This window comes from Alexandromys fortis, unplaced genomic scaffold, assembly GCF_014885135.2.
Source record: "Alexandromys fortis isolate MF-2015 unplaced genomic scaffold, M_Fortis_MF-2015_v1.1 scaffold_20, whole genome shotgun sequence".
In the NCBI taxonomy this organism is placed as follows: Eukaryota; Metazoa; Chordata; class Mammalia; order Rodentia; family Cricetidae; genus Alexandromys; species Alexandromys fortis.
In genome coordinates, this window is record NW_026067903.1 from 6410718 (window position 1) to 6437619 (window position 26902).

Consider the following 26902-nt stretch of genomic DNA (forward strand, 5'->3'; position numbering starts at 1 on the left):
GAAATGTGAGCCGAAAGAACTCAGCCAACAGGCCATGAGACACAAAAACACCCCAGAAAGGCAATAGGGGAAGTCCCAGGGTGACATTTAGACCTTGCAGACAATTCAGTGAGGGACATAGAACTGAGGACAAGAATTTCTCAAGTGACCAAAATGAAATGGAAAGACAGAGTCATAAAAGGATCAGGAAGAAAACGATAGCTAGAAGAGGAGCAAGGGGAATTGTGAGACCGGTACATGGAGGCCCTGGAGGAAAAAGACAAGCACAGCTGAGTTTTTTATCATAAAAGTTAAGGATGGCAAGTCAGGGAAACAATGGTGCTTTTAATAAATGGTGTGTGGACAGTGTAAATATACACGCAGACTGGTTCAAAATGAGTCATAGAACTGAATGCAAGAACCAAACTTAACAACGTTTGAAGAAAAAATAGGAAGAAAAACATTCATATCCATCAGTAAGGTCGAGTTTTTGAGAAGTGGCACCGTGTATCTTAGGGTGGCTTACAGTTTCAGAGATTTAGTTCATTATTATCATGGCAGGACACGACAACCTGAAGGCAGACATGATACCGGAGAAGGAGCTGAGAGTTCTACATCTTACAGGCAATAGGAAGTGAACTGAGGGGCTGGAGAGATGGCTCAGTGGTTAAGAGCATTGCCTGCTCTTCCAAAGGTCCTGAGTTCAATTCCCAGCAACCACACGGTGGCTCACAACCATCTGTAATGAGGTCTGGTGCCCTCTTCTGGCCTGCAGGCATACACACAGACAGAATATTGTATACATAATAAATAAATAAATAAATAAATAAATAAATAAATGGAAGTGAACTGAGACACATTGGGTGTGGCTTGAGCATATGTGAATCCTCAAAGCCCTCTTTCACAATGACACACTTCCTCCAACTAGGCTACACCCACTCCAACAAAGCTACACTTCCTAATAGTGCCTCTTCCCTTTGGGGGGCATTTTCTTTCAAATCACATGGTGGAGAAAAAATAAACTATATTTGATCCACATTGAAACTCTTGGCACTTCAAAAGATAATGAGGACTAGAGAAATAGCTCAGTGTTCGGAGCGCTTCTTGCTCTTCCAGAGACCTGAGGTGTTTTTTTTTTTTTTTAAATATTTATTTATTATATATACAATGTTCTGTTGGCGTGTATGCCTGAAGGCCAGAAGAGGGCACCAGACCTCATTACAGATGGTTGTGAGCCACCATGTGGTTGCTGGGAATTGAACTCAGGACCTTTGGAAGAGCAGGCAATGCTCTTAACCACTGAGCCATCTCTCCAGCCCGCCAGAGACCTGAGTTTGATTCCCAGCACCCACGTCAGATGGCCACAGCAGCTCCAGCCCCAGAGGATCTGATGCCCTCTTCCGGCTTCATAGTCACCTGAACTCACACACACACATGCAATTAAAACAAAACCAAAACTTAAAAAGGGGAGGGGGCAGAATAGACATTTTAGAAAAGGACTACAATACATGACTAACTGATCACTAGGTACGATGCCAAGGTAGTTCAATGCAGAAATCAAATGTTTCTTAGCAGATAGTGTTGAGTCGGTTATATAAAAGGAAAGAATTTCAACTCCTTCCTCACATTACATGCAGAAATTAGGTGGCTCGAACCTTTAATCCCAGCACTTGGGATGCAGGTGGATCTCTTTGAGTCAGAGGCCAGCCTGGTCTACAGAGAGAGTCCCAGGGCAGCCAAGAATACACAGAAAAACCTTGTCTCAAAACAAAACAGAACAGCAACAAAATTAAGTCAAGGCCCGTGGATGGGTGAGCAGGTAAGGATGCTTTGCCACATAGCCTAATTAATTATTTGAAATGTGAAAAGAGAAGCTGGCATATCGTTTAGACAGGAGGATCTTGAGGTCAAGGTTACCCCCTCAAAAAAAGAGGCCAAGCAATAACACAAACCCCTAGGAAACCCGATCTCTAAAATATATCTTCCATAAAGACACTTCCTGCCTGACAACCTGAGTGTGAGCCCCAGGACTTACGTGGTGGAAGGAGAGAACCAACTCCTGTGTGTTGTTTCTAAGCTCCACATACACACCCACATCCACACACTCACACATGTGAGTGCACACACAAATAAATAAAGGTTAAAAAAATCCGATAGGCCAAAGACTTCAACAGTCATTTCCCTAAAGAAAGATATGTGGAGGAGCTAGTGGCATAGCTCAGTTGGTCGAATACTAGCCTAACATTCAGGATGCCCAGGTCTGGTCATCAGCACCACATAAAAACAGGCATGGAGCTGCAGGAGTATGATCCTAACACTTGGGAAGTGGAGTAAGGAAGATCAGAAAGTCAAGGTCATTGTCCGCTAGTAGTGAGTTTGAGGCCACTAGAGACCCTGTCTCAAACAACAAAACAAAGGTGGTAACTGATCTTTGATATTTTAAGGTGAATGATCTGAAAAGAGAAAAGAGACTTAATGTACAAATCAATAAGAAAGACACCGCCAAATGATTATATACCGGAAAAAAGGATGGACAGGACAAGGGGAAAGGGTGCGTATACACAGATGCTCAACCTTCATTTATTATGAGAAAAAGCGCATTTTGGTCATGGGAGACCGTTTTTTACATCCAATAGCACGGCAACAATTAAAAGGCTGGCAACATTAAGTACTGGTGAGAACGGAGCACAGAAGGAATTCTCATCCCATTGCCGTTGGGAGTGTAATTTGGTATAATCGCTTTTGCTCTGAGACTCTCTCCCACCCCTAGGTATATAATTTAGAGGAACCCCTGTCCTTGTGACCAGAAGACATGTATGAGAATGCTCACCAAGTTATTATACCACCCAGCTTATCTATATACACTACGTAATTTGTGGTCTGGTCACGCAGTGGGATACATTCGGAAAATAAGATATAGCTACCCAGAGTCTAGTCATGTGGGGCAGAAGGCCTAAGGCAGATGCACATGGATGGATGGGGTCCTCTCAGACACAACAGAAAAAGTGCATGCTGCTCGTGGGCTCCATACACAGAGGATAAAAATGAAAAGGGAAGCCAGAGGCATAGTTAGTTCGCAGACGAAGGGACCACTTAAGGCATCGGCAGCCTTCTGTGTGATGACTTTGGGAGAACTCATTTTCTCCTCCTTTAAGCTGTGTGTATACATCTTAGATACCTTTTGCATACATACTTTTCAATATAAAAACAGCAGAAATGTTATGTGAACTGAAAGTAGCCGGTTGGTCACAAAGGACCACGGATCGTACCATCCCACGTGTGTGAAATGTCAGACTAGGAAGATGTCTTGGAACTTAAAGTAGCTTAGTGGTTGTCTACAGCTGTGGAGGTGAGAGAGCGACAAGGAGAGCTGGCGGGCCAGGGGTGCCTTTGGGGAGAGAGGAAAGCATTCTAAAATGGATTGTGGTCACGGTTGCATAACTGTGAAAATCCTAAAATCCATGGGATTGCATGCTTCAAAAGGGCAAATTACATGTTCTGGGAATCACATCTCAACAAAGCTCTCATTTAAGAGAGTAGGTAGGAAAGTGGGGCCCAGAGAAAGCATCTTGATGGGCGATGAGATGGTGAAGCAGACGAAGGGGAAGGGGAGACAGTGTCGGGGACTCTCGAATTTTAACAGGAATCCACCTGCAGGCCCGAACAGTCTGTCTGGCCCTCCTCATAGATCGTTCTGATTTTTATAGCTCTGGAGTGGGATCAAGAACCTGCCTTTCTAACATGCCGATGCTGTTGGCTCAGGGACTATAGTGGAAAGATAAGGTGCCTAATTAATTCACATTGGGTGGAGGGCAGTGGATTGAGCATCTGGGGGGGGGGAACGGAGAGGTGAAAGTTGAATGGTTAAATAAATGGGTTGAGGCCCGGAGAGATAACTCCATGGCTAAGAGCTGCACACATATGAATATCTGAGTTCAGATATCGCCATCTATGTGAAAAGCAGGTTGTGGCCACGTAGGGCTGTAACCCTAATACTGTGGATGGTGGAGACAGGAAGCCTTCTGAGGATTGCTGGCCACACCTTAACTCCAGGTTCAGTAAGAGGCTTAATCTCAAAAGAGAGCAAGATGGAGGGGGATAAAGCAGGACATCCAGCACCCTTCTTTGGCCTCTGCAAATGCACGCACAAGCTTATACACGTGCACACACACAAAGAGAAATGAACGCAGTTAAATAAATGGAGTAGCGGATAAAGCATAGAGAGATGAATAGCAGATAATTGGATGGCTAATGGCTTTCTATCGTGAGGTCATCATCTTCTAACTATGCAATGTCTGGCAAGTGACTTCACTATCCTGAACTCCATCGTTATCGTGTGTGAAATGTGTACCAATGACCAAATGTGGTCATGCCTATCATTCTAGCACTTGGCAGCCTGAGGGAGGGGGACCATGAGGGCATGTTATTTTTAATGAGACCCTGCCAAAAGACAATCACGGGGGATGTGGGGATGTTTACGAATGTTCTATGAGCTAATTCCCTTGGGAGTGCCCAGCATGCACACGGGCTGCTTCACTTTTTGCTTGTATCTGGCTATTACCGTCATAGATCACCGGACTGTGCTGTGTGGTCGACACGAGAGGCTTGTAGGTGGGATCCATCTTGTTTCCGTAGTGGCCCATGCTGACCTCGAACTGGATCAGATCCTTGAATTTAGGCATCATGGTACAGGACAGGAAAATGACGCACAGCCCATACTTTTGGCGATACTGCTGTCTCTAAAACAATAACCACAAACACACACACACATCCTCAGTACCTAAGGGATGAGTATGGATCTTGATAGGCAGGGACAAGAAGACAAGTATCTGGTTTTTTTTTTTTCTTAATGTGTTCTGTGTTCCACTTTGGGATGAAGTAGATCATTACTGAAGTCTTGCACTGGCTGATCAAGTGCGGTTGGTTGCTCAAAGTATCCCCATCATTTGGCCTACCCCACCCAGCTGGATCATCCTTCTCTCTTTGAAACCGGGCAGGAGGGTCTTTTTTTTGTGGTTAAGGTTGACACTGAGTTGGAACAAGTAGAGTTCAAACATATGCATTTGTGTGTGCGCACACACACACAAACACAAAGGAGAGAGAGAGAGAGCCCAGCCTCAGTGGCTCTCAGCAAGTACCCCTCCCTTTTCAGAAAGGCTACCCCTTTCTACTTCTGTTTCAACTGTCAACTGCCCCCTAATGTCTATTCCCACTATGCCACCCTCCTGCCTGGGTCCCCTGTACACTACAACAGCTGCTCATTTCTGTTGCTAACATCCACCCTATTTCTTGCTTCCCCTGTATTCCTTCTCTCTTACTTTTCCTTTCCCTCCCATTCTCCTTTCTCCTTCTCTTCCCTTCTTTCTTTCTTTCTCCTCTTCCCTTCTTTCTTCCTTCCTTCCTTTCTCTCTCTCTTTCCTTCTTCTTTCTTTCTTTCTTTCTCTCTTCTTCTTTCTTTCTTTTTCTTTCTTTCTTTCTTTCTTTCTTTCTTTCTTTCTTTCTTTCTTTCTTTCTTTCTTTCTTTCTTCCTTTCTTCAGTCTCAGCCACACAGTGGTGTTATAAGCCTTTAACCCTAGCCCTCAGGAAGCAGAGGCAGGCGGATCTCTGTGAGTTTGAGTCCAGCAAGGTCTAAGAATGATAAGATCTCCTGAGTAAATTGGGAACATGGGGATCATGGGAGAAGGTAGAAAGGGAGGGGAAAGGAAGGGAGGGGAGTGGAGAAAAATATATAGCTCAATAAAACTATTTTAAATAAAAAGACCAGGTAGAAAATATGTTAAATACAAAACTAGGAACCATTTTAAAAAATTGAGACAGGGACTCACTGTGTAGTTCTGACTGGCCTGGAACTCACTTATGTAGACCAGGTTAGCCTTGAAGTCACAAAGATCTGCCTGCTTCAGCCTTCCAAGTGCTGAGATTAAATGAGATTAAAGGTGTGCACCACCACCACACACACACACAAAAAAAAGCGAGTCCCAGAGAAACTGTCTCAGTTCATAGCCCAGGCTGGCATTGAATTTATGGCAGTTCTCTTGCTTCAGCTTTCTGAGTGATGGAATTAAGATAGGAGTGCTCTCTCTCTCTCTCTCTCTCTCTCTCTCTCTCTCTCTCTCTCTCACACACACACACACACACACACACACACACACACACACACACACTCAGGATCTCTGATCTCTTTCCCTCTCCTCCTGTCCCGGCCGTGGTGCCATGATAGGCTCCATCCTCAACCCTCATCTCCTTTCGGTCCACCTATCCTAGGACCACAATGCAGTCATGATGTCCTTGTCTCATGCCTTTGTGGCTAGCAGCTTCCAGGCTGAGATATGTGTACATCTCTCAAGCACATACCAGAGATGGGATCTGTCATCTCACTTTGGTCTTTTTTCCAGGGGTCTCTGGACCCTGCCTTCTCTCCTCCTTCTGTCTCTGCCGAGACTGGATCCTTATCTCTATTGACTGAGCCACCTCAGCTTATTCCCCTTTGATCTGTTGTTCATTTTGTTCCTCTACTCCAGTGGTTCTCAACCTTCCTAATCCTGTGACCCTTTAATGCAGTTCCTCATGCCATGGCAACCCCCAACCATAAAATTACTTTCATTGCTACTTTATAACTGTAATTTTTCTACTTTTATGAACCTAATGTAAATATCTGTTTTCCAGTGGTTTTAAGCGACCCTTGTGAAAGGGGTTGTTAGGGCCCCCAAAGGGGTCACGACTCACACTCTGCTCCTCCTGATCAGGGGGTCTCCAATGGCTTTAGGAAGAAATTCAAATTCTTTCAATTCTCTTACAAAACCCTGATGTGGATGAGACTTCTTCCTTCTTAGAGAACAGGTTTCCAAAGCTGAAGCCCTGTGTTTATAGGGTCTGTGAACACTAGAGATTCCACTCAGCATGAAAACCCTGGAAGGAGCTTGGGGAATACTGGTCAAGCATCCTTATACTGCCAGAAGATTGGTAGCCAATGCTTCCTGCAGTGTTGGGACCGGCTTCACAGTAGATCAGGGGACGCAGAGAAACTGCGTAGTTTTTCCTGGGTTACCTGTTTCCTATGATTACCTCTATCTGGGTCACTTCCTGTGACAGATCCTTTATCACAGAGTCTTGCTGAGACTTCAGCTGGGTGATTATCTCCACGAAGATTCGGCCTTGATAAGTTAAACCACCCTTAACAGCATCGAGGATACACTAGAGCAACAGAAAGGGATGATTGATTAAAGAAAGAATAAGCCAATCCCCCTGGAGCCCACACAGCAAAGGCAAGACTATCCAGTGACAATCTGTTTGGGGATGGCTCCAGCCAGAAGAAAGTTCCAGGTAACCAAGATACCTCTGGATCCTGACCCAGCTTCTGCATTCTTCCCACCCGCTAGTCCTTCTTCGTGCACTTTGCCTGCCAAGTGACCTGAAGGATTTTGAACTCCACACATGCCTAGGGCTTAGAGGGGAGGGAGGACAATCACCGGAGTGAGTGTTCCCAACCTAGCTAATCAAGCTATGCTCTGCCTACTTGCTGAAAGTGATTGCTCCATCACAGAAAGCCAACCAGAGGGTTTCCCTGGCCCTGTGGGCAGATTCCCAACAAGAACTGACTGTGGCAAGATACAAAGGCCGAGAAGTAACCCATAGAGTGGCAGGGAAGTGGGGGGCAGAGATTGTGACAGTGAAGGGATCCTCACAAACTCCCTGACAGCGTCATTAGGCTCCCACACCTTTTTCCTTTTATTTATTTAATTTTATTTTTACTTAAGTGTTGAGGGGTGGGGCGTGCTATGGCATGAAGAATGAGGTCAGAGGACCACTTTCGGGAGTCAGCTCTCCTCTTCTACTCTGTGGGTTCCAGGGCCATCTAGTGTGTTAGTAAGTATCCATACTGCCTTGACCATCTTCCAAGCCCCCATCTTTTTTTTTTTTTTTTTTTTGAGAAGGAACTGCTGTGTAGCCTAGCTAGTTTCAAACTCATGATCTTCTTGTACTAACCTCCTGAGTGCTCCCATTCTTGACTAAGGTAATCTGAATTGGGTTTCCATCATTAATCAAGAGTCTTTTTTGTTTTTTGTTTGTTTGTTTTGTTTCGAGACAGGGTTTCTCTGTAACTTTGGAGCCTGTCCTAGAACTAGCTCTTGTAGACCAGGCTGGCCTCGAACTCAGAGATTCACCTGCATCTGTCTCCTAAGTGCTAAGATTAAAGGCATGAGCTACCACCACCTGGGTAATCAACAGTCTTGAGCAACCATGCACTTTTTTTTTTTTTAACCCAGTGTGTCTTCCCTACCTGTGGGAAACCTTACCAAGGTTTCATCTTAAGAGCCCTACCTCAGTGACCATCTAGGGCACCCCATTTGTCCTTTTCTGGTATCAGGCATTAGGACCCTTGTAATTTAGGTATATATTATATTAGGACACACACACACATATATGTGTATGTGTGTGTATATATATATATATATTTTTTTTTACAGTGTTCTCTCTGCATGTATGCCTGCATGCCAGGAGAGAAGAGGACACCAAGATCTCATTACTCATTATAGATCGTTATAAGTCACTGTGTGGTTGCTGGAAATTGAACTCAGAACCCCTGGAAGAGCAGCCAGTGCTCTTAACCTCTGGGCCATCTCTCCAGCCCACTCGTGTATATATTATGATTATTTCTGTACCCATGACCATCCTTTCCTAGTAGGAGATAGACAGAGGCCAGACAGAGTCCTCCCTGGACATTTCCAAGCCTCTAGTACTTCACACACAGTCAGCTTTACCTCTACTGTCCCCCAAAGTTGTCAGGAAACACTTACAGTGCCTTCCTCTGGGGTCCTAAAACGGGCCCTTTTACCCCCACGGAGAGTCAGGAAGCTGGGGCCAAAGCAGGGCAGGAAGCCAGAACACATTCCTGGAAGGAAAGAGAGAATGAGAGCACTCAGGGGTTCAGGTGGGAGCGGTGCCCAGGGAGGGGCCCCAGGCTTTGCTTGCCTTGGATCTCCTCTCCAGTGGATGAGATCTGGTTGAGGCACAAGCTGGCAGACCCAATCTCGTCCCAGCAATCATGTTTGGAGCTGAAAGACACACTGCAGGCTGAGCCCCTGGCTCAGCTTGGCCTCCTCCTCCCCAGAGCGCGGGTCTTCTCTATTCCATTTGCTCACCAGTCCACGACTCTGAACTTGATGTAGGTAGAGAGGCAGGGCAGCTGCGAAGGAAGGCAGGGGGAACAGTGAAGGTATAATGGCATGGTGTGGTCTTTGGGGGAACCATGCAAGCAGTTGGGAAGGTCTACCTAAGTTCCTATTTGATCCCCAACAAACCGAATTTGTCACTGTGCTGGGGGTTTCCCACTTATTTTATTTTTCAGAGACAGGGTTTCTATGTGTAGCTCTGGCTGTCCTGGAACTCACGTTGTAGACCAGTCTGGCCTCGAACTCACAGAGATCTGCCTGCCTCTGCCTCCCGAGTGCTGGGATTACAGGCACATGCCGCCATTGCCTGGTTCACGTCACCATTGCCTGGCACAGGCTTCCCACTTATAAGAATGGCTGGCAAGGCCCTGAGATGACACACTGCTTTGTACTCATTTTGTTTTTAAGATTTATTTTGTGTATATGAGCGTTTGCCTGTGTCTGTGTAAGTATACCACATGTATGTCTAGTGTCCTTGGAGCTCAAAAGAGGGCATTGGATCCCCTGGAACTGAAGTTACCAATTGTTGTGAGCATCCACATAGGTATTGGGAACTGAAACCGGGTCCTCTCCAATATTGACAGGAGTTCTTAACTAGAGAGCCATCTCTCTAGTCCATTTTGTATTCTTGATATTAACACAGACCCCTGTGTGTTTATACTTCAGGGCCGGGGCTGGTGAGAAGGCTCAGTGGGTGGAGGGGGTGACTGTGCACGTCCAACCCCCTAAGTTCAGCCTCTTGGAACCTCCCGTGTGAGTAAAGAACCAAGTCCCTCAAGTTGTTGTTTGACCTCCACATGCACCCTGGCACACGCATGCCCACACACATACACAAGTGCCATGCAGGTGCTGGAGACTGAGCCCAGGTCCTCTGCAGGAGCAACATGTGCTCTTAACCACTGAGCCATCTCTCCAGCCCATGCCTGTTTTCTTTTTTAATGTGGGTGAAAGGGCACATCTAAATTTCTAGAATTAGGTTGTTCTCTGCTGGACTGAGTAGCATATCCTGGGCTTCCTTGTGTTTCCTACCAGGCTGAGCTCAGTGGCCCTAGCCTCTATCCAGAACAACACTAACCCCAGAATTTCCCTTTTGAATTTGAGGAAGGGGAAGAAGGATGTGATGGAGCAGCCATACCTGAATCTGGAAGGTGAGGATTTGGTTCCATATTGGGCTGTCGTTCTGTCTCTGCGGATATGTCCTGAGCTGAGAACATCCCAAGGATCAGTCAGTGTCAACCTGTCCCCTTCTTCTGCTGTTGGCTTTCCTTTCCCACCTCCCTGTCCAGTCCACAAGGAAACACTTTCTGCAGTATCCAGGTAACTCCCAACCCTTGCCCTAAAGTTATCTTTCAACGATACTTTCTCCATAGCCTCGGCTTCTTCCTCCTGACTATCCTAAAGTGCCTGCCTCCCCGCCTTTCTTTCTGGCAGTGCTGGGGATTGAAAACCCAGTTTCATGCATGCTAGGTAAGCCCTCTCCCACTGAGCAACACCTCAATTTCTTTTTTGGTTTTGATTTGAAGTTTTGTTTTTTAAATTTACTTATTTATGTGTATGTTTTGCTTGCATGTATGTCTGTGCATCCCATGATGCCTGGCACCTGAGGAGACCCAGAAAGGGCATCAGCTCCCCTGGAACTGGAGTTTGAGATGGTTGCGAGCTACCCTGCTGATGCTGGTAATTAAACCCAGGTCCTCTAGAAGAATCAGCAGTGATCTTCCCACCTCCCAAATAGGACTGCCAACTTTATGACATGAGGCATATACAAAGGTTTTGTTAGATCAATTCCAATAGAAATATGGCCAAAAATATGACTGATGGCAATAGCAAGCCCTCCCCTCCCTTCTAAAACAGAAACATGTCTCATGTAGTCAAGGCTAGCTCTAACTCCTGATCCTTCTGTCACTCCCTCCCAAGGGCTAGGGTTCCAGGCATCTCCTACCTTGCCTGGCTAGCATACATTTTTATTTGATTTTGAGATAGAGTATCACTGTGTAGCCCTGACTAGCCTGGAACTCACTATACGTAGCCCAGGCTGGACTCAGACCCAGGTCCTGCTCTCCAGTCCTCTCTCTTCCTATCTGCTGCTTTCCCTAGGTCTCAAACCCTTTCTGTACCTACCTTGTCCCCAATTAGTTCCACCTCCAAGGCAGGAGCGGCTGAGTGGTGATGCTTCCCTAGGACAGGAGGTTACAAGGACTTCTGAGACAGATGCATCTTTTTTTTTTTTTAAGAGGTCAGGAAGAGGAAATGGGGGAGCTGAACAACTCTTTACCCTCCCTCCCAATTTAGCTTGGTTTGCCTTTGGGCAGACCGTCCCAGTGTACATATCTCTCTCTCTCTCTCTCTCTCTCTCTCTCTCTCTCTCTCTCTCTCTCTCCCTCTCCCTCTCCCTCTCCCTCTCCCTCTCCCTCTCCCTCTCTCTCTCCCTCTCCCTCTCTTTGTGTGTGTGTGTACATACAGAATGTCTTAGAGAAGCCTAAACCTGCATCTGGACCCCAGAACCAGGTCAATGGCTTGGAGCCTTGAAAAGGTATCTAGGGGAAATTTAAGAAACAATTGTACTCAGGTGTGGTGGTGCACACCTTTAATCCCAGCACTTGGGAGGCAGAGGCAGGTGGACCTCTGAGTTTGAGGCCAGCCTGAGAGCCAGGGCTACACAGAGACCCTGCCTTGAAAAAAAAAAAAACAGTTGTGATTCTCAGTATTACTTCATCCCCCATTCCAAATGTCAGGCTCAGGCTGGTTAAAAAGAAGAGGAAGAGGAAGAGGAAGAGGAAGAGGAAGAGGAAGAGGAAGAGGAAGAGGGAAGAGGGAAGAGGGAAGAGGGAAGAAAGAAGAAAGAAGAAATCTGGTATAGATCCAAGGTGCCTGTTTCCTCCTCCCTGCCCACGGACTCTAACTGAAATGGAGGTCCTCTGCACAGTAGATGAAGAACTGCAAGTACGCCAGGCTGACTGGGACTGCTGCGGACTTGAAGATCCGGACCTGGGTGTCAGCCTCGTAGGGCAGCTTTTGATCTACCTGGAGACAGCAGAGAATTGGGCAGGGTCGGGGTCAGAGGCAGGGCACAGTCAAGTTCACCCACGTTTGGTTTCTCCCAGAATCCCACTTGATGCACAGAGAGAGTGGACAACCCCTTGGTGACACACTGCACACAGGAGACATAGACCAATGGCCACTTGGCAGGCTCAGAGCTACCGGAGGAAGCAGCCAGGTAAGAAATATTCCTGGGGAGTTGGGAGTGGGGCAGCCTCACCAGCGCCTGATCTCCCACCCCGAGGGCATAGATGGTGACTTTCAGGTAGCCTCGCACACCGCTGGTGGTCTTATTCCGCTGGCAGAGGCCTAACCATTTCCTTAGGAGTGTGTGACCTGGGGAGGCAAAGCCAAAGTGAGAGCCCCCCCCCCAGTCTCCCTCTCTCTCCCCTGAAAACAGCCTTTGTTTCTCGGGAAAACAGGTCAGGCAATGTCTCACATATTCTGGCTCTCATCTAATAGTAGAGAAGAACAAAAGTCTCCTCTGCCACCAAGCCGTGACGGTACAATCAATCACAAGCCTGCTAATGAGTGCCTCTGGGAAACAGGGATCCGCTTTCCTCCCTGGCATCCTGATGTTGTGACTGACCAGGCCTGATGCCAGACATCTGGAGGCAAGCTGCTCTCCACCCCTAGATCCGAGCTCAACTGGTATCTCAGTTATGACCGGCTCATGGTAAGATCCCCCACTTCAATCTCAATCTCTGTAGAATAGTGGTTACAAGAGCTGGGGTGGGCAGGATAAAGGAGAACAGAGAGAGGATTGATAGTGGGTACAGGATGTGGTTGGATAGGAAGAAATAGGTTCTCTACAGCAAAGTAATGATAATGATTGGCAATAATTGTCTATTGCAAAATGATAGGCTATTGAACGTTCTCAATACGAAGAAATGGGAGCAAGTGTGAGGCCAGACTGGGGATTATAAGATCTTGTCTCAACAAACAAAACAAAACAAAAATGCCAGCGGATACAGAGACCCAGGGCTGGCCAAGATGCTGAGAGTCCGCGACACCGAGGACACAGTACCCTTCTAATCTTCCTTCTAAAGGTCAAAAGACCGGGAAGAGGCAGGAAGAGGCAGGAAGAGGCCGAAGATAGGGAGATGGGCTGAGAACTGCCACCCACTAGGCACAACACAACCCTTGTTGATCATGAATTCATAGCAGTTGTGGTCACCTGCTCTGAACCTGTGCAAGGCTGGCCATATTAACCATCAGTCAGACTGAGGAGCGGCTCATGGGTTCCTATCCCTCATTGCTAAACTATTGGCTGTCAATAATTTGAGAGATGGGGAGCCACTGTCTTTAGCTGTGCATCTACCACTGAGCCCACCAGGCTCCAGTGGATAGCTCTAAACCCATGGCCGCACAGATGGCTCTGGTTAAATTCAGTGGATCACAAAACTATATGTATGTGATGGTTGAGTAAGAAAAAAGTCAGCAAGCATTACACATGCATGTGCACGTGTGTGTGTGAAAATGTCAAAGAACACATTTAACCAATTTATATATATTTTATTTATATATATATAAATTAAAGTAAGTATGCTTTTAAAAATCATGGTATGAAACATATGCCTGTGATCCCAGGAGGCAGAGGCTGGTTTATGAGTTCTAGGCTAGCCTGGTCTTCATAGTAAGAGCCAGCCTCAAGAACAACAACACAACAGGTTTGAAAAACAACAAAGCTGCGGTCTTCTGGTCCTGGCTTCACTCATTAGAAATATAGGTTAGAGTTTCAATAACAGCTTAGCATTTTGCCCCCCAAAATGTCTTGAACTGTTCAGAGAAAGATGGTATTAGTAGAAATCATGATAAAATACTCCATAAAGTAGAGTAAATCTTTTCAAGCATGGAAAGTAACTCATATCCTGTGATATCTTCTCTCCATTTGTTGGGGGTTCTGGGGGATTTTGACTCCTGGCCTACTTTTTTTCAGAAGACGCACATTCTTGGAGTAACTGTCACCTACCTGGGGAATGGTAGATAAACCCAATGTCAATCTGAAAAGATAAGAGTAAACTGAAGATTAGTTATAGCTTGTTTTTATTTTCAGACAGGTTTTCACTATGTAGCTCTGGCTGTCCTGAAACTCACTCTGTAGACCAGGTTGGCCTTGAACTCACAGAGATCTGCCTGCCTCTACCTGAGTGCTGGGATTAAAGGTGTGTGCCACCATGCCTGGTAAGCTTGGACCATGCCTTAAAAGGCCCAGTCCCCAACCTGCTCCTATGTGGAGGTAGTAGAGACTTTAGGAGTTGGGGCATACTGGGAGGATTTTAGTCATTGGTGAAGCACTCTTTTGAAGGAAATTTGGGCAACCCATTCCCTCCCTTCCCTCCCTTTTATATTTCTATTTGCTGAGCCATTCTCTCTCTCTCTCTCTCTCTCTCTCTCTCTATATATATATATATATATATATATATATATATATATATATGTGTGTGTGTGTGTGTGTGTGTGTGTGTGTATACATATATATATAAATGTGCTGCCACAGGCCCAAAGCAACAGTACTAACATCTATGACCCTGAATCAAAACAAACCTTTTCTCATAATATGTTGATTATCACAGGCATGTGTTTTAGTGGGGGAAAGTTGTGTAGGACATGCCAACACCAAGATTTGTAATTCCACCTAACCCAGTGGCATACTAGATTAGTGCTTGAGTGTGGACTTAATCTGAACTCTGTCTTTAAAAAAAAACAAAAAAACAAAAAACACCCTGGCAGGACCATTGTCATCTCTATAGAAGAGGATGCCGAGTTTGAGAGATGTCCTGAAGGCTTAACAGTTACTAAGAGGGGATGCTGTAAACATCTGGAATACACATTTAACTCTTCTCTGCCCCTGGGTAGGGAAGGGCATTTCCACGCTGGGGGATGAGGATGATCAAGTGGTAGCTGGCAAAGAAACTATGGGTGGCTTTCCTTCCTCCTAGAAGACGGTCTCAGGCTGGAGCCTGGTGGTGCGGAACAGAACAAGGGGCCGTGTGAATAGAGCAAGTGCCCAGGTTCCACTGATCAGTAACAAGAGTCTGTACATAAGCCTGCTTTCAAACTCATCCACCCTCTTGTGTTAGGTAGGCAAAAACTTCTTAGACAAAAAAAAAAAAAAAAAAAAAAAAGCTTAAGCTGGGCTAGGATAATTTTCTAGCTTACACAAGGTCCTAGGTTCAGTGCCCAGCACAACACACACACACACACACACACACACACACACACCCCGTACAGCCCATACAAAACTGACACATTGGACTTTACCAGAATGGCTTTCCTGCTCTTCTATGCCTAGTGTAGGAGATTGACCCAAGGTACTGTGCATGCAAAATAATTCCTTTATTCTGAGCTACATCCCCATCCCTAGACATCATCAAAATAGAAGTTTCTGCTTTTTGGTCATGGCTACACCATGTGGCTGTCAAAATAGAAGTATTGGACTGGCGAGGTGGCTCAGCATGGGAAAGCGCTTGCTGTGTTCAAAATCCTGAGTGCAATAACCAGATCCCAAGGTTGAAAGAAACAGCTTCTAAAAGTTGTCCTCTCTCCTCTACACATGCACCAGGACTTGTGTGCTGTGGCACGGGCACACAAACACACACACACACACACACACACACACGCACGCACGCACGCACACACACACGCACGCACACATACACACACACACAAATAATAAATAACATAAAAATAAAACATCTTGGGTCTCGGGGAATGGCTCAGTTAGTAAAATACTTACCAAACAAACACAAGGACCCAAGTTCAATCCTTAGTACCTACATAAAAACTAGGCATGATATTGACCTCCACAAACACACATGCAAGCACACCCATACACATGTGCACAAACACATACACACAAAATAAAAATAAATAAATAAAATTAAATAAAAATACTAAGTTGGGCATGGTGGCTCATGTCTGTCATTGCAGCATTGAATGGGTTCCTGGGAAACTGAGGCAGGAGAATTGCCATGAGTTTGAGGCCAGCCTGAACTGCATAGTGAATTCTTGGCCAGTTCTTCACAAGAACATCATTGCCCCCACCTGTCCTCAAAGGCAGCAATCTCTTCGCAGAGTTCTTCAACATCTAGGGTGACCTTTGACTAGTGTCCCTAGTACTATCGAACTGGGTAGCTCAGCATGGGACACAATCCTTATCTAAACATGACACACTTTAACCCCCACGGGGTCCCCCGCAGATTGTGTACATTACTATTGTGGTTGTTATTGTTAGCATTCCACAGCTGAGGAAGCAGAGGCCGAGAGTAACTTGTCTGAGCATCCCCCAACGCCCCACCAGGTTGGGAGGCAAATCCAAGTATGGGTCTCTGTGAAAGGCCAAGCACTTTTCCCTAGCCTGGGTCCTGGAGCCCAGAGTGGGTTTCTATGAGTCTTCCCAGCCTCCTCCTTCATCCGGGGCTTACTTGGAATCTCCCAATCTCTGCTTTGGATCTCAATGCTGCAGAGTCCACCACCTGCAAGGAGTTTCCAGAAAGATCTTATCATTCACAATGCCAATTACCCCTGCCCTCTGTGGAAGAGGTGGAAGAGGTAGCAAGGATATAGCTGGCATCTCGTGTAGCCCAGGCTGGCCTCAAGTTCACCGTGTAGCCAATAATGACTCTAGACTTTTGATACTTCTGCCTCCACCTCTTACACTTTGAGGTTCAAGGTGTAGGCCACCACACCCCCCTCACCGAATGGTTCCTAATAACCAGTGCTTGCATGCCATCGTTCTTACGGAGTTCTCAGAGGAAAGTTGTGAAGTCCATATTTTTAGTTCCATTTCAGTGACGAAGATATTGATCAGAGAGATCAATTTACTTGTCCTGGGTCAGCACAAAGCAAGCCGTTGCAATTGACTCTACCACAGATTGTTCTGGTTGTTTCCATTGTGTCTTGTGCCCAAGAACATGAAAATGCCCTAGGGGAAGAGCTACCTAGTTGCCCTCAGCCCTGTGCTGTGTACCTAGAAGGCACTTGATAGACATACATTCACTATGGTTGCTGGTTCCCTCACGGTGGAGGATGGAGGGTGTCACTCTGGTAACAAGAGAATCTGGCTGCTGTGTTCACCTAAGCACTTAGCTTAGCCAGTTGGCAGTCTCTAACACTGGTTGGATGGATGGATGGATGGATGGATGGATGGATGGATGGATGAGTTATTTGTCCCATCAAGGGGAATGAAAGTTGGAGATTCTGCTTTGGAGACAGAGGAAACAAATGGCCTCACCTCTGAAAACAGTCATTGGGGCCAAAGTGTTTTCTGGGACTGAGGCAGGACAAGAAAATGGTCCCATTTAGCAGGAGGCCGGTTTGGCTCCTTACCCGGATTAAGATATTCTCCTCAAAGAACTTTGCGGGAACCTCATGAAAATTCTGGAAGAACATCTGGAACAGAGAGATGGGGCAGACAGTTCCTTCCCCGACTTTATCCAAAGGCCTAGGAAACTTGAAGCTTCAGAACGATGAGCTTCTTCTACTGCCAGCCCCAACCCTCCCCCTCACTGTGGGCCCCTTTCAGAGTCTCTCTGCCTGTGACCACCCTCACACACCTTCAGAACCAGAGGATCCCTCAGCTCCCATGGGCTGTTCTGCCCAAGTGGGCTCCCCTAGAGAACCTAGCCATTCGAACCCCAGCTAGCTGCTCCAGGGTGGCTACCTGAGCCTTGAGCTCCTTCAAGATTGCCCTGCCGGTCTGCTCCACCCTTCTCTGTGTTAGCGAGAACTCCTTTCTCCTGTCACGCACCTGCTTACGCCCTCCGTGCTTCTCCAGTGCTCTCTGTGGTGGGATCTGATTCTACACTCCCCTAAATTGATTTATATTTGCATACGTTGGTGTTTTGCCTGCATGAGGGGGTTGGATCCCCTGGAACTAGAGTTACAGACAGTTGTGAGCTGCCACGTGGGTACTGAGAATTGAACCCAGATCCTCTGGGAAATTAGTCAGTGCTCTTAATTGCTGAGCCATCTCTTCAGCCCTTGCATTGTACACTCCCAACCACACCCTTCATCTACAGTGTGTGTGTGTGGGGGGGGGGGGGGAATCAAAGTTGCTTCTTGCTTCCAAGCCTTTGAATTATCTTGCTCCATCCTCTCCATCTTCCTCTGGTAAGTTTTTCCTTCATCATTTTTGTTCCCTTTTTCTGAGGCCTCTCCACTGTCCCAGCACCTGGTCCCTGTAGCTTCCATCTTTCCTCTACTCATCTAGTCACCTGCTAAATGAACAAGCACCAGCGCCATCTGTGTGCCCGACGCAATGCTATCAGGCCTTAGCAGTGATGAGAGGCACATGGACTGGTGTTCATTTAGGTGCTCGACAAATGCTTTTGTAGCTTGCAGACAGTCCACTCGGGAAACAAGATTGCCAGCTGCTTCCAGGAAATGCCCAGCACCTGCCCTCTGTGACCTGCCTACCTCATTGAAGAAAGGATTGTTCCCCATCTTGATCCGCGTGAGATGCCGGTGGCCTCCAATGTTTATCTTTACTACCGGCTTGATGTTGTTGCCCAGGAGCTGGCGGGCTTCAAACACCTTCAGCCGAACCTGCAGAGGGGATACACCAGTTGAAAGGACTTGAATGTTAAGCTTGGTACATCAATTTGAGGCAGAACCAAGCTGATGCCCATGGGAGGCCTGCCCCTTTCCAAAAGGAGGAGTGGATGGGGAGGGGGTAGGTGGGAGGTAGGGAGGGGGTAGATGAGAGGTGGGGAGGAAATGGGAGGAGAGGAGGGAGGGGAAACTGTAGTTGGTATATAAAAATAAATGGAAAAAAATTAATTGGAAAAAAGAAGAAGCAGGCTTGGGAGCCATGTGGTGGTGGCGCACACCTTTAATACCAGCACTTTGGAGGCAGCAGCAGGCAAGATCTCTGTGATTTCAAGGTCAGCCTGGTCTACAGAGAGAGTTCCAAGACAGCTAAGGAGGCTACACAGAGAAACCCTGTCTCAAAAACTAAAACCAACCAAACAAACAAACAAAAGCAACATGCAGGCTTGGTTTATCAAGGGGCCTGATCAATCACCATAAGGACCCAAAACACTGTGGCTAATTTTTTAAAAATAACTTTTCCCTATGTAGCCCAGACTGGCCTCTAACACCTGATGCTACACCCTCAGCTCCCAACCCTGTTCGGAGTAGCTGGGATTCCAGATGTGTGTTGACTCTAGGGATTTCAGACAGATGTATGACATGACCATTAGGCTCTTTGAAAATACTATTGACAAAGGAATGGATAGCTATGTTGACCAGGGCTTCAGGAGAAGAACGCCTCTCCACAGGGTCCAAGGAAGGGACAGTGAGGCTCAGGCCAGGGAGGGGAAGAGGTGATGGAGGAGTGAGCTCAGTCAAGTGACAGGACTTGGCCATGGATGGGATGCAGGAAAAAGGGGCCCTTAAGGCTGGATCACACCTCCTGGGGATATGCAAAGTCAGAGAATGGGCAACTCCCCAGTAGAAGTGCTAGGCTAAGTGGTGGGGGTCTGAGGGAAGTTGGTGAGGCCTGGGCTGGGCTTCGTGAATTCTCACGGAAGTCACGGGTGGCTTTCTTTGTTAACAACTCGCAAGGGCTCTGGAAAGGTGGCGCCTGCGCCTTCTGCTCTGCATTCCCTGCATACAAGTCTGTCAGAGCCTCCAGGGCTCAGCAAGCCCCTCCTAGCCTCAATGGAGCAGTCCGGCTCCAGCCGCAGGTAGAGTCTCTTCAGAGTGGTCCCTAAAGAAACGGGGGCAGTGAGGACCTGAGGATGGGGAAAAAGGGCATTAGCAGCAGGTGGGGCTACACAGTCTTTCTAGTCTCTCACCTGAAAGTGCTGCGGCTTGGTAGCCAGAGCCCTGTGCATGGTGAGACTGGGGACTGTTAGTTTCTGCTGGGTCATCTTATTTGTGGTTGAGCTCAGGAGTTCTTCATCGTCTAAGGAAAAGGTCCAGGGTTGGCAGTTTAGAAGGCTTTCAGGCCTTTTCACCTTTTAATCATTCTGTCTCCTATGACCTACACCTGACTAGAAACTTGACCCTGATGGGATGCATGTTTTTTTCTGAATGTGCTCATCGGCCCTTCTCATCCACAACAGTAATGGATTCCTGGACCCTATTCTTCATACACGGGAGCTCTTCGAAATGGCCATCCTTATGTCCTTCTGCCCCCTCCCAATTAAAATAAGTCTTGTCCAGAGGTGAGAAATGGAGACGGGGAGATGCGTGGCTGTGTTGGCTAGTTTTTTGTCAACTCAACACAAACCTAGAGTCGTCTGGGAAGAGAGAACCTTAATTGAGAGGTTGTCCCCTGTCAGTTTGCATGTGAGCAAGTCTATGGGCAACTTTTCCTGATTAATAATTGATGTGTGGTCCTGGGTTGTATAAGAAATAACCTGAACCAACCATGGAGAGCAAGCCAATAAACAGTGTAAAGTTCATAGAACTTCCAAGGACCCTTATCTGGTCACAATCTTTTGGTAGGCCTTAAGAGTTGGGTCTCAAAGGTCCCAAAGAACCCATTCAGATATGCTTGGTAGCACCCTAGGGAAACACGTACCTGTCATCTCAGTATCCTGGACGTGTATTTGGGCCACCTGTAGGGTGACGGTACACTACAAAGCAAAAGCAGGGAGTTGAAAGCCAGATCTTGAAATATTTAATAATTTATAGCACCAGACTTCCTCATCTAACTGGGTTCATTCAATACTCATCCTCCTCCTGGGGGACATGAGACAGGGCTTGCTGCCGGGAGCATCAGACTGGTGAAGAGATAGCAATGGGTTACAATGGAGGAGATTTGGAAGATAACGGAATTAAAATGATATCAATGGCAGAATACCCAAGGGGTTGCTGAGAAAAGGGAAGTGTGACTCAGAACCTGTCCTGGACCATGCTAACTAGGGTGTTACCCACCCCCATACTGCAATTTTAATGTCTTCTGATCTAGGAAAACTGCCAAGCTTCCTAACTGACGTCCTTCTTCCAAATACTCCTCACCCACCACCCATCTTTAGACCCTCGGAATTGTCCACCGGACACCCACTACCTGTTTAAATTATTAGAATTAAGTCCTAGCCAGCACCACACACCACAAGCCCCTTCATCTCTGGTCCCTGCCTTTGTCTTCCACCTTCGCCTTGTCCCAGTAGCAGAGGTGGCTTGCCCTCCCTGAACCCGCCTCCTCCCCAAATTCCTGGTACTGGAAAGGGGGACCTGCCTCTCCAGGCCCATGGAAAAACTCATCCTTCCGAGAGACTTTATATCTACATAGATGATGACCACATCACATATAACAGAGTTCTCGCTGTAGCCACCAGCCCAGGAGACACAGAGAGCAGCCCAGGAGGTCAGACTTGGAGGAAGTCAGTCTGCTATCTCTAACAACAAGCCAAGAAGTCAAGCAATAGCTATCAGCCCCAAATGGCCAGGATTTGATAAATAGCAAGCTGAGAGCTGACCTGAGTTTTATTTATTTTGTGTAAGTGGGGGAGGGGAGCATGTTTGTGCCAAGGTGTGTGGAGGTCAGAGGACAACCTGTAGGAGTCAATATTCTCCCGTCCTGAGGGCTGAATCCAGATTCTCGGGCTTCCATCTCATAGGACCAACCAGGAAGAGCCACATGTGAGTTTCTTTTTTTTATTATTTATTTATTATATATACAATATTCTGTCTGTGTGTATGTCTGCAGGCCAGAAGAGGGCACCAGACCCCATTACAGATGGTTGTGAGCTACCATGTGGTTGCTGGGAATTGAACTCAGGACCTTTGGAAGAGCAGGCAATGCTCTTAACCTCTGAACCATCTCTCCAGCCCCTACATGTGAGCTTCTAACCAATCACTGGAGTGAACCTGTCTTTGGTCTCCCCCAGAGCAGCAGGCTCCAACCAGGGTACACCAAATTCTTCCCTTCTCTCTACTGCAAAGCTTTCCCCTTCTTTTGCCTGCCACCATTCAGTCTTGAATCCCAGTGCTCGGCACAGTGACTGCCTCCGGGGAAGATGGAAAGGTACCTAGAAGATGGATGGCAGGATGGGGAACCAGATGACAGCAAGGACAGTGCGATGGGGGCCCTTTGGGGGCACAAAGGACTCCTTTGATGGGGAGCCCTTGGCTGCTCCTGGAGCAAGACACTCAGCTACACCAGCAGCCCATACTCCTCCAGTTGCCCTGCCTGGGCTATCGGGTGCCTGACTCACATCAGTGGGCCTCATGGAATGGTTGAGCAGGATCAGGTTCTTCACAAAAAGGACTTCATTGGGTCGTTTCACCAGCTGCTTGAGCAGTACAGTGGCCAGGCCAATGAACCTGGGAGAGGCAAGGAGCAGGTATGAGATTCCGAGCCAGGCTAGAGGGTTCCTCCTGTGTCCCAGGCTGCGTACTAGGGATGATTATTTTTTCCCCCAGAGCCTGAAGAATCCAGGTAAGCAGAGCGGTCACCAGAAGACTGAAGGGCTGACAGTGATGGTGGGGTGGGGGCAGGGGCCTCTCCACTTGGGGAAACCTAAGAAAATTAGTAGCTCACTGGATCAAAGATGGGCACCTGGCCAAGATGGACCAATGAGATACTGTGTTCTGGTAAAGGCCCGTAGTATGCCATGGCTTCACTCCTAGTGGGATGTTAGCCTGATGTTAGCCTGGGCTGGGTACTAGAGTTGGGCTTTGACCGAAAGACACTGGAATGAGGCGGACATTCAAGATCTGTGGCTTTCCTTTTTTTTTTAAAAAAAAAATTTATTTATTTATTATGTATACAATAGTCTGTCTGTGTGTATGCCTGCAGGCCAGAAGAGGGCACCAGACCTCATTACAGATAGTTGTGAGCCACCATGTGGTTGCTGGGAATTGAACTCAGGACCTTTGGAAGAGCAGGCAATGCTCTTAACTGCTGAGCCATCTCTCCAGCCCAATATGAGTGGATTTAAAAAGAGAGAGAGGATTCTGCACAAGCAGCCTTGTCTCTGCTTCAGGTTTCTAGGTCTATCAGAATAGTGTGGATGGGCCATGCTGTGGTTCATCCCCAAAAGCAAGAGAGAAAGATCAAGAAGAGCTGTGGACAGATGAGACCTTCGCAGTCCTATGAGATTAGAGGCTAACCTGGGCTAAGATGCCTCAAAAACCCAGGTGAGACTCCCTAGACCTCTGGCACCTGCTTAGTGCCCAACCCGGCCCTTTGCTCTTGGAGTTGTTCAGTCCTCTTCCAGGAGTGGTGTGTCTACCTCATTCCATATGGGGTCGTTTCCTTCCTCCACACGGGTTCTTTTCTTCATAGCTGCAAAGATACCAAAGGGGCTGGAATGAATAGGAGGAAGTATTTCAGTGTCTGGCTTTGAGTGGGGTCAGGAGAGGTAGGGGTACCATGAGAAGTCAAGTCTACATTGGCAGGTGTGACGTAGCATCTATAGCTACGAGTATTTCAAGCTTGTCACCCTGTGTGATATATAACCCTATTTTCATTTCGCTTTCTTCCCAGTACACAGTACCCAGAGTCTCAAAGCCATACGGAGCTGTGGCCAATGGAGTGTAGAAATGGTGTTTCCCATTTTGGCTCGTGTTGGTTAAATTCCCAGATATGGAGAGCCAGCAGCACTGCGTCTGTTTTTTTTTTTTTTTCAGATTTGATTTTCTCGCTCCCTACACGTTTCTGAAACTTTGTTGGCCTGTCCTACCTTCCATGTACTCAACCAAAAGATGACCAACACGTTTTCTTTTATTTCTTCCCTTCTTATGGTGGCAGTGGGATTAAAACCCAGGGCCTTTCACATGACAGGCAAGAACTATACTGCTGACCCAAACCCAGGCCATACTCCCAGCTCTGAGATTCCTAAATATACTTAATCTGTCTCACAGATTCTTTCACTCATTTCTCTTCCTCTCCCTTCTTAGATATATGTTCCTTCTATTATTAAAAAGTGGAGCTAAGGCCCCAGGCAGTGGTGGCACACACCTTTAATCCCAGCTCTCCAGAGGCAGAGGCAGGCACGTCTCTGTGAGTTCAAGGTCAGCTTGGTCTGCAAGGGCTAGTTCCAGGATAGTTAGGGCAGTTACACTGAGAAACCTTGTCTTAAAAACCAACCAAACAAAAAAGTGGAGATAATAAATCTTGCCTCATTTGCCTTATGGAACTGCTGTGAGGCACTGCCAACTGTAAGGCTCGTAATTGATAATATTGAGCAGCTATTAGCAAAATCATACTAAAGGTTATTCTTGTGCTATCTTTTAAATTTCTCATAATTCTAGGAATCAGGGCTCTCTCACACACAAAAGCTTTCTTTCTCTCACTACACACACATTCTCTCTCTTTCTCTCTCCTCTCTCTCTCTCTCTCTCTCTCTCTCTCTCTCTCTCTCTCACACACACACACACACACACACACACACACACACACACACACACACACACAGATTTTTTTTTCTTTTTGAGATAGAATCTCAATGTGTAGACCAGGCTAGCCTAGTGCTCAAACCCCTCCTGCTGCAGCCTTCCAAGTGCTGGGGTTCCAGGTAGTGAAACCACTTGGGGTTTCTGTTTTTTTCCCTTTACTTTCTGGCATAGCCCCAGTTCACAGAAGAAGGTGAGGAGGTGTTTACTTTGCCCCCCCCCCACTGTCTGGGAGGGAGCTGTGGGACAATAGTCTTATACTTTGTAAAGCTTTGTCACTTGTATTTTTTTTTTTTTTTCGAGACAGGGTTTCTCTGTGGTTTTGGAGCCTGTCCTGGAACTAGTTTTTGTAGACCAGGCTGGTCTCGAACTCACAGAGATCCGCCTGCCTCTTGTATTTTAATAAGATACTGATTGGCCAGTAGCCAGGCAGGTAGTATAGGTGGGGCGACCAGAACAGGAGAATTCTGGGAAGAGGAAAGTCGTCACCCAGCCACAGAGGAAGCAAGATGAGAATCCCTTGCTGACAAAGGTACCAGGTCACATGGCTAACACAGACGAGAATGGGTAAATGAAAGATGTAAGAATTAGTTAATAAGAAGCCTGAGCTAATAGGCCAACCAGTTTATAATTAGTGTAGACCTCTATGAGTTTCTTTGGGACTGAACAACTAAGGGACCGGGCAGGACAGAATCCTCTGTCAACGGGAGAGAGTAAGGCAGAGAATCAAAATAAAAGCAGTAACAACAATGAAGATGGTAGGTTTTGAGACTGCAGAGATGATGGCTCTCTGTTTAAGAGCACAGGCTGCTCTTGCAGGGTAAAGGGCTCTTTAACAAGGCCAATCACTGCAAACATGGCATTGGCAGGTCTTGCCCTCCTCCCTTCCCTCTCCCTTGTTCCTTATGCTTGACTAAAACACCAAGGTCCAGCTATCAAAATTCATTATTTGGCTCCAGTGCCTAACCTGAACAATCAGAACTTACCAACTCATCCTAGCACAGACCACTCCTGCAGAAACACCTGCTTATGTCTTTGTCCCATCCAGAGACACCCCTCCCATTCCCACTTCTCCCTGTGGGGTAGTAAATCTCTTTGGTGGGAATTTGGTGTCTGGGTGTGTTCTGTGCTTGTACCATCTGCGGTACTACGTGTACTACGCCTGTAGTGTGGCGCCTGCACTAGGAGAGTGTTCGAGTCTCAGACAAGGGCCTGGAGATTTAAACACAGAAACAGACAAGACATGGATCATCCTTGAAACAATAATGCTCCCTTTATTGTGTACAGGGGCAGCTTATATAGTGCACTGGCCATGCCCTAGCTCTTAGGATCTTCTGGCTGCAGACTCATCAGAAACCATTCCCCTGCAATCAGGGTCTCGTGCTCAGAGCAGCTGCAGGCTGCTCAGAACAGAGGAAAACAAGTTGCTTACAGGAATTTCAAGGTCTGGTGGTCTGCAGTCCCCAACATGTGCTGACTTGAGGTCCTTTCACAGAGGACCTGGGTTCAGTTCCCAGCACCCATATGGTGGCTCACAAGCATATGTAAACCTAGTTCCACAGGATTTAACAGCCTTTGGATTTCTGTAGGCACCAGGTAGACACAAAGTAAATGTGCTTAGATGCAGGCTAAACATTCACACACAGCTGGTGCATACCTGTAACCCCCAGGACTCAGGAGGAGTTCATGGCCAGCCTGGGCTACACAGTGAGACCTCGTCTCCAAACAAGCAAGCACACAACACACACACACACACACACACACACACACATTAAAAAAAAACTTTAAAAAGGAACTATTGTCCTTTTTTTTTCTTCCTCTCTCACCTGGCTGGGTTTTAAACTGTGTTGGAGGACCAAACCCAGGACCTGAGATGCTAGGGGTTTGACAACGAACAGGTTGTGAAGCAATCAGAATCTACCTCCTCCTGTGTCACACGGACCTCTTGCACGTGGTAGAACATGAATAACCGAGTTTTCTCTGAGAGTGTGATGCCTGGCAGGGCTCCTGGTTCTCACCTCTGAAGTAGACAGTCACACAGGGTTTGGGTGGGGGGCTGAGCGGTGGGCTAATCTTGGCGGACTCCACGACAAGCCTTAGCATCTTGGACACCTGCTTTCTCCCCCCCCCCCTTCCTTCTGCTGCGCCGCGGCTTTCTCCTTCGAGCTCCTCTGAGTGGAGCTTAGCAACAGAGGGACATCACAGAGATAAGGGGTTCTTGGTTCCGGAGAGAATCTCCAGAAGCAGTGACATGTGACAGAGTGTGTATGAAAGGAGTGGCTGGAGGTGACGAGGCCTATACAAACAAGATGACCTAGCTCCATTGTCAACCCCTTTCTTTTCTTCTATTGCTGTC

The 26902-nt window shown here is 47.0% G+C and overlaps 1 protein-coding gene across 1 annotated transcript in view; it reads right to left on the minus strand.

The window, feature by feature from the left end:
* Fer1l5 (fer-1 like family member 5) overlaps nucleotides 1-26649 on the minus strand; it is a 51799-nt gene extending 25150 nt beyond the window's left edge. Inside the window, exons 1-19 of the mRNA XM_050134601.1 lie at nucleotides 26565-26649; nucleotides 23385-23437; nucleotides 22606-22658; nucleotides 22365-22473; nucleotides 20726-20780; nucleotides 19995-20104; nucleotides 18613-18741; nucleotides 17524-17586; nucleotides 16620-16670; nucleotides 14165-14195; nucleotides 12413-12528; nucleotides 12057-12177; nucleotides 11275-11330; nucleotides 10289-10357; nucleotides 9124-9167; nucleotides 8954-9036; nucleotides 8779-8873; nucleotides 7046-7174; nucleotides 4541-4718 (exon numbers count right to left, since the gene is read on the minus strand). Of these exons, the coding sequence (XP_049990558.1) occupies nucleotides 4541-4718; nucleotides 7046-7174; nucleotides 8779-8873; nucleotides 8954-9036; nucleotides 9124-9167; nucleotides 10289-10357; nucleotides 11275-11330; nucleotides 12057-12177; nucleotides 12413-12528; nucleotides 14165-14195; nucleotides 16620-16670; nucleotides 17524-17586; nucleotides 18613-18741; nucleotides 19995-20104; nucleotides 20726-20780; nucleotides 22365-22473; nucleotides 22606-22658; nucleotides 23385-23437; nucleotides 26565-26649 (1630 nt within the window). The remainder of the gene's footprint in view (nucleotides 1-4540; nucleotides 4719-7045; nucleotides 7175-8778; nucleotides 8874-8953; nucleotides 9037-9123; nucleotides 9168-10288; nucleotides 10358-11274; nucleotides 11331-12056; nucleotides 12178-12412; nucleotides 12529-14164; nucleotides 14196-16619; nucleotides 16671-17523; nucleotides 17587-18612; nucleotides 18742-19994; nucleotides 20105-20725; nucleotides 20781-22364; nucleotides 22474-22605; nucleotides 22659-23384; nucleotides 23438-26564) is intronic.
* Between the last annotated feature and the right edge of the window lie 253 nt (nucleotides 26650-26902).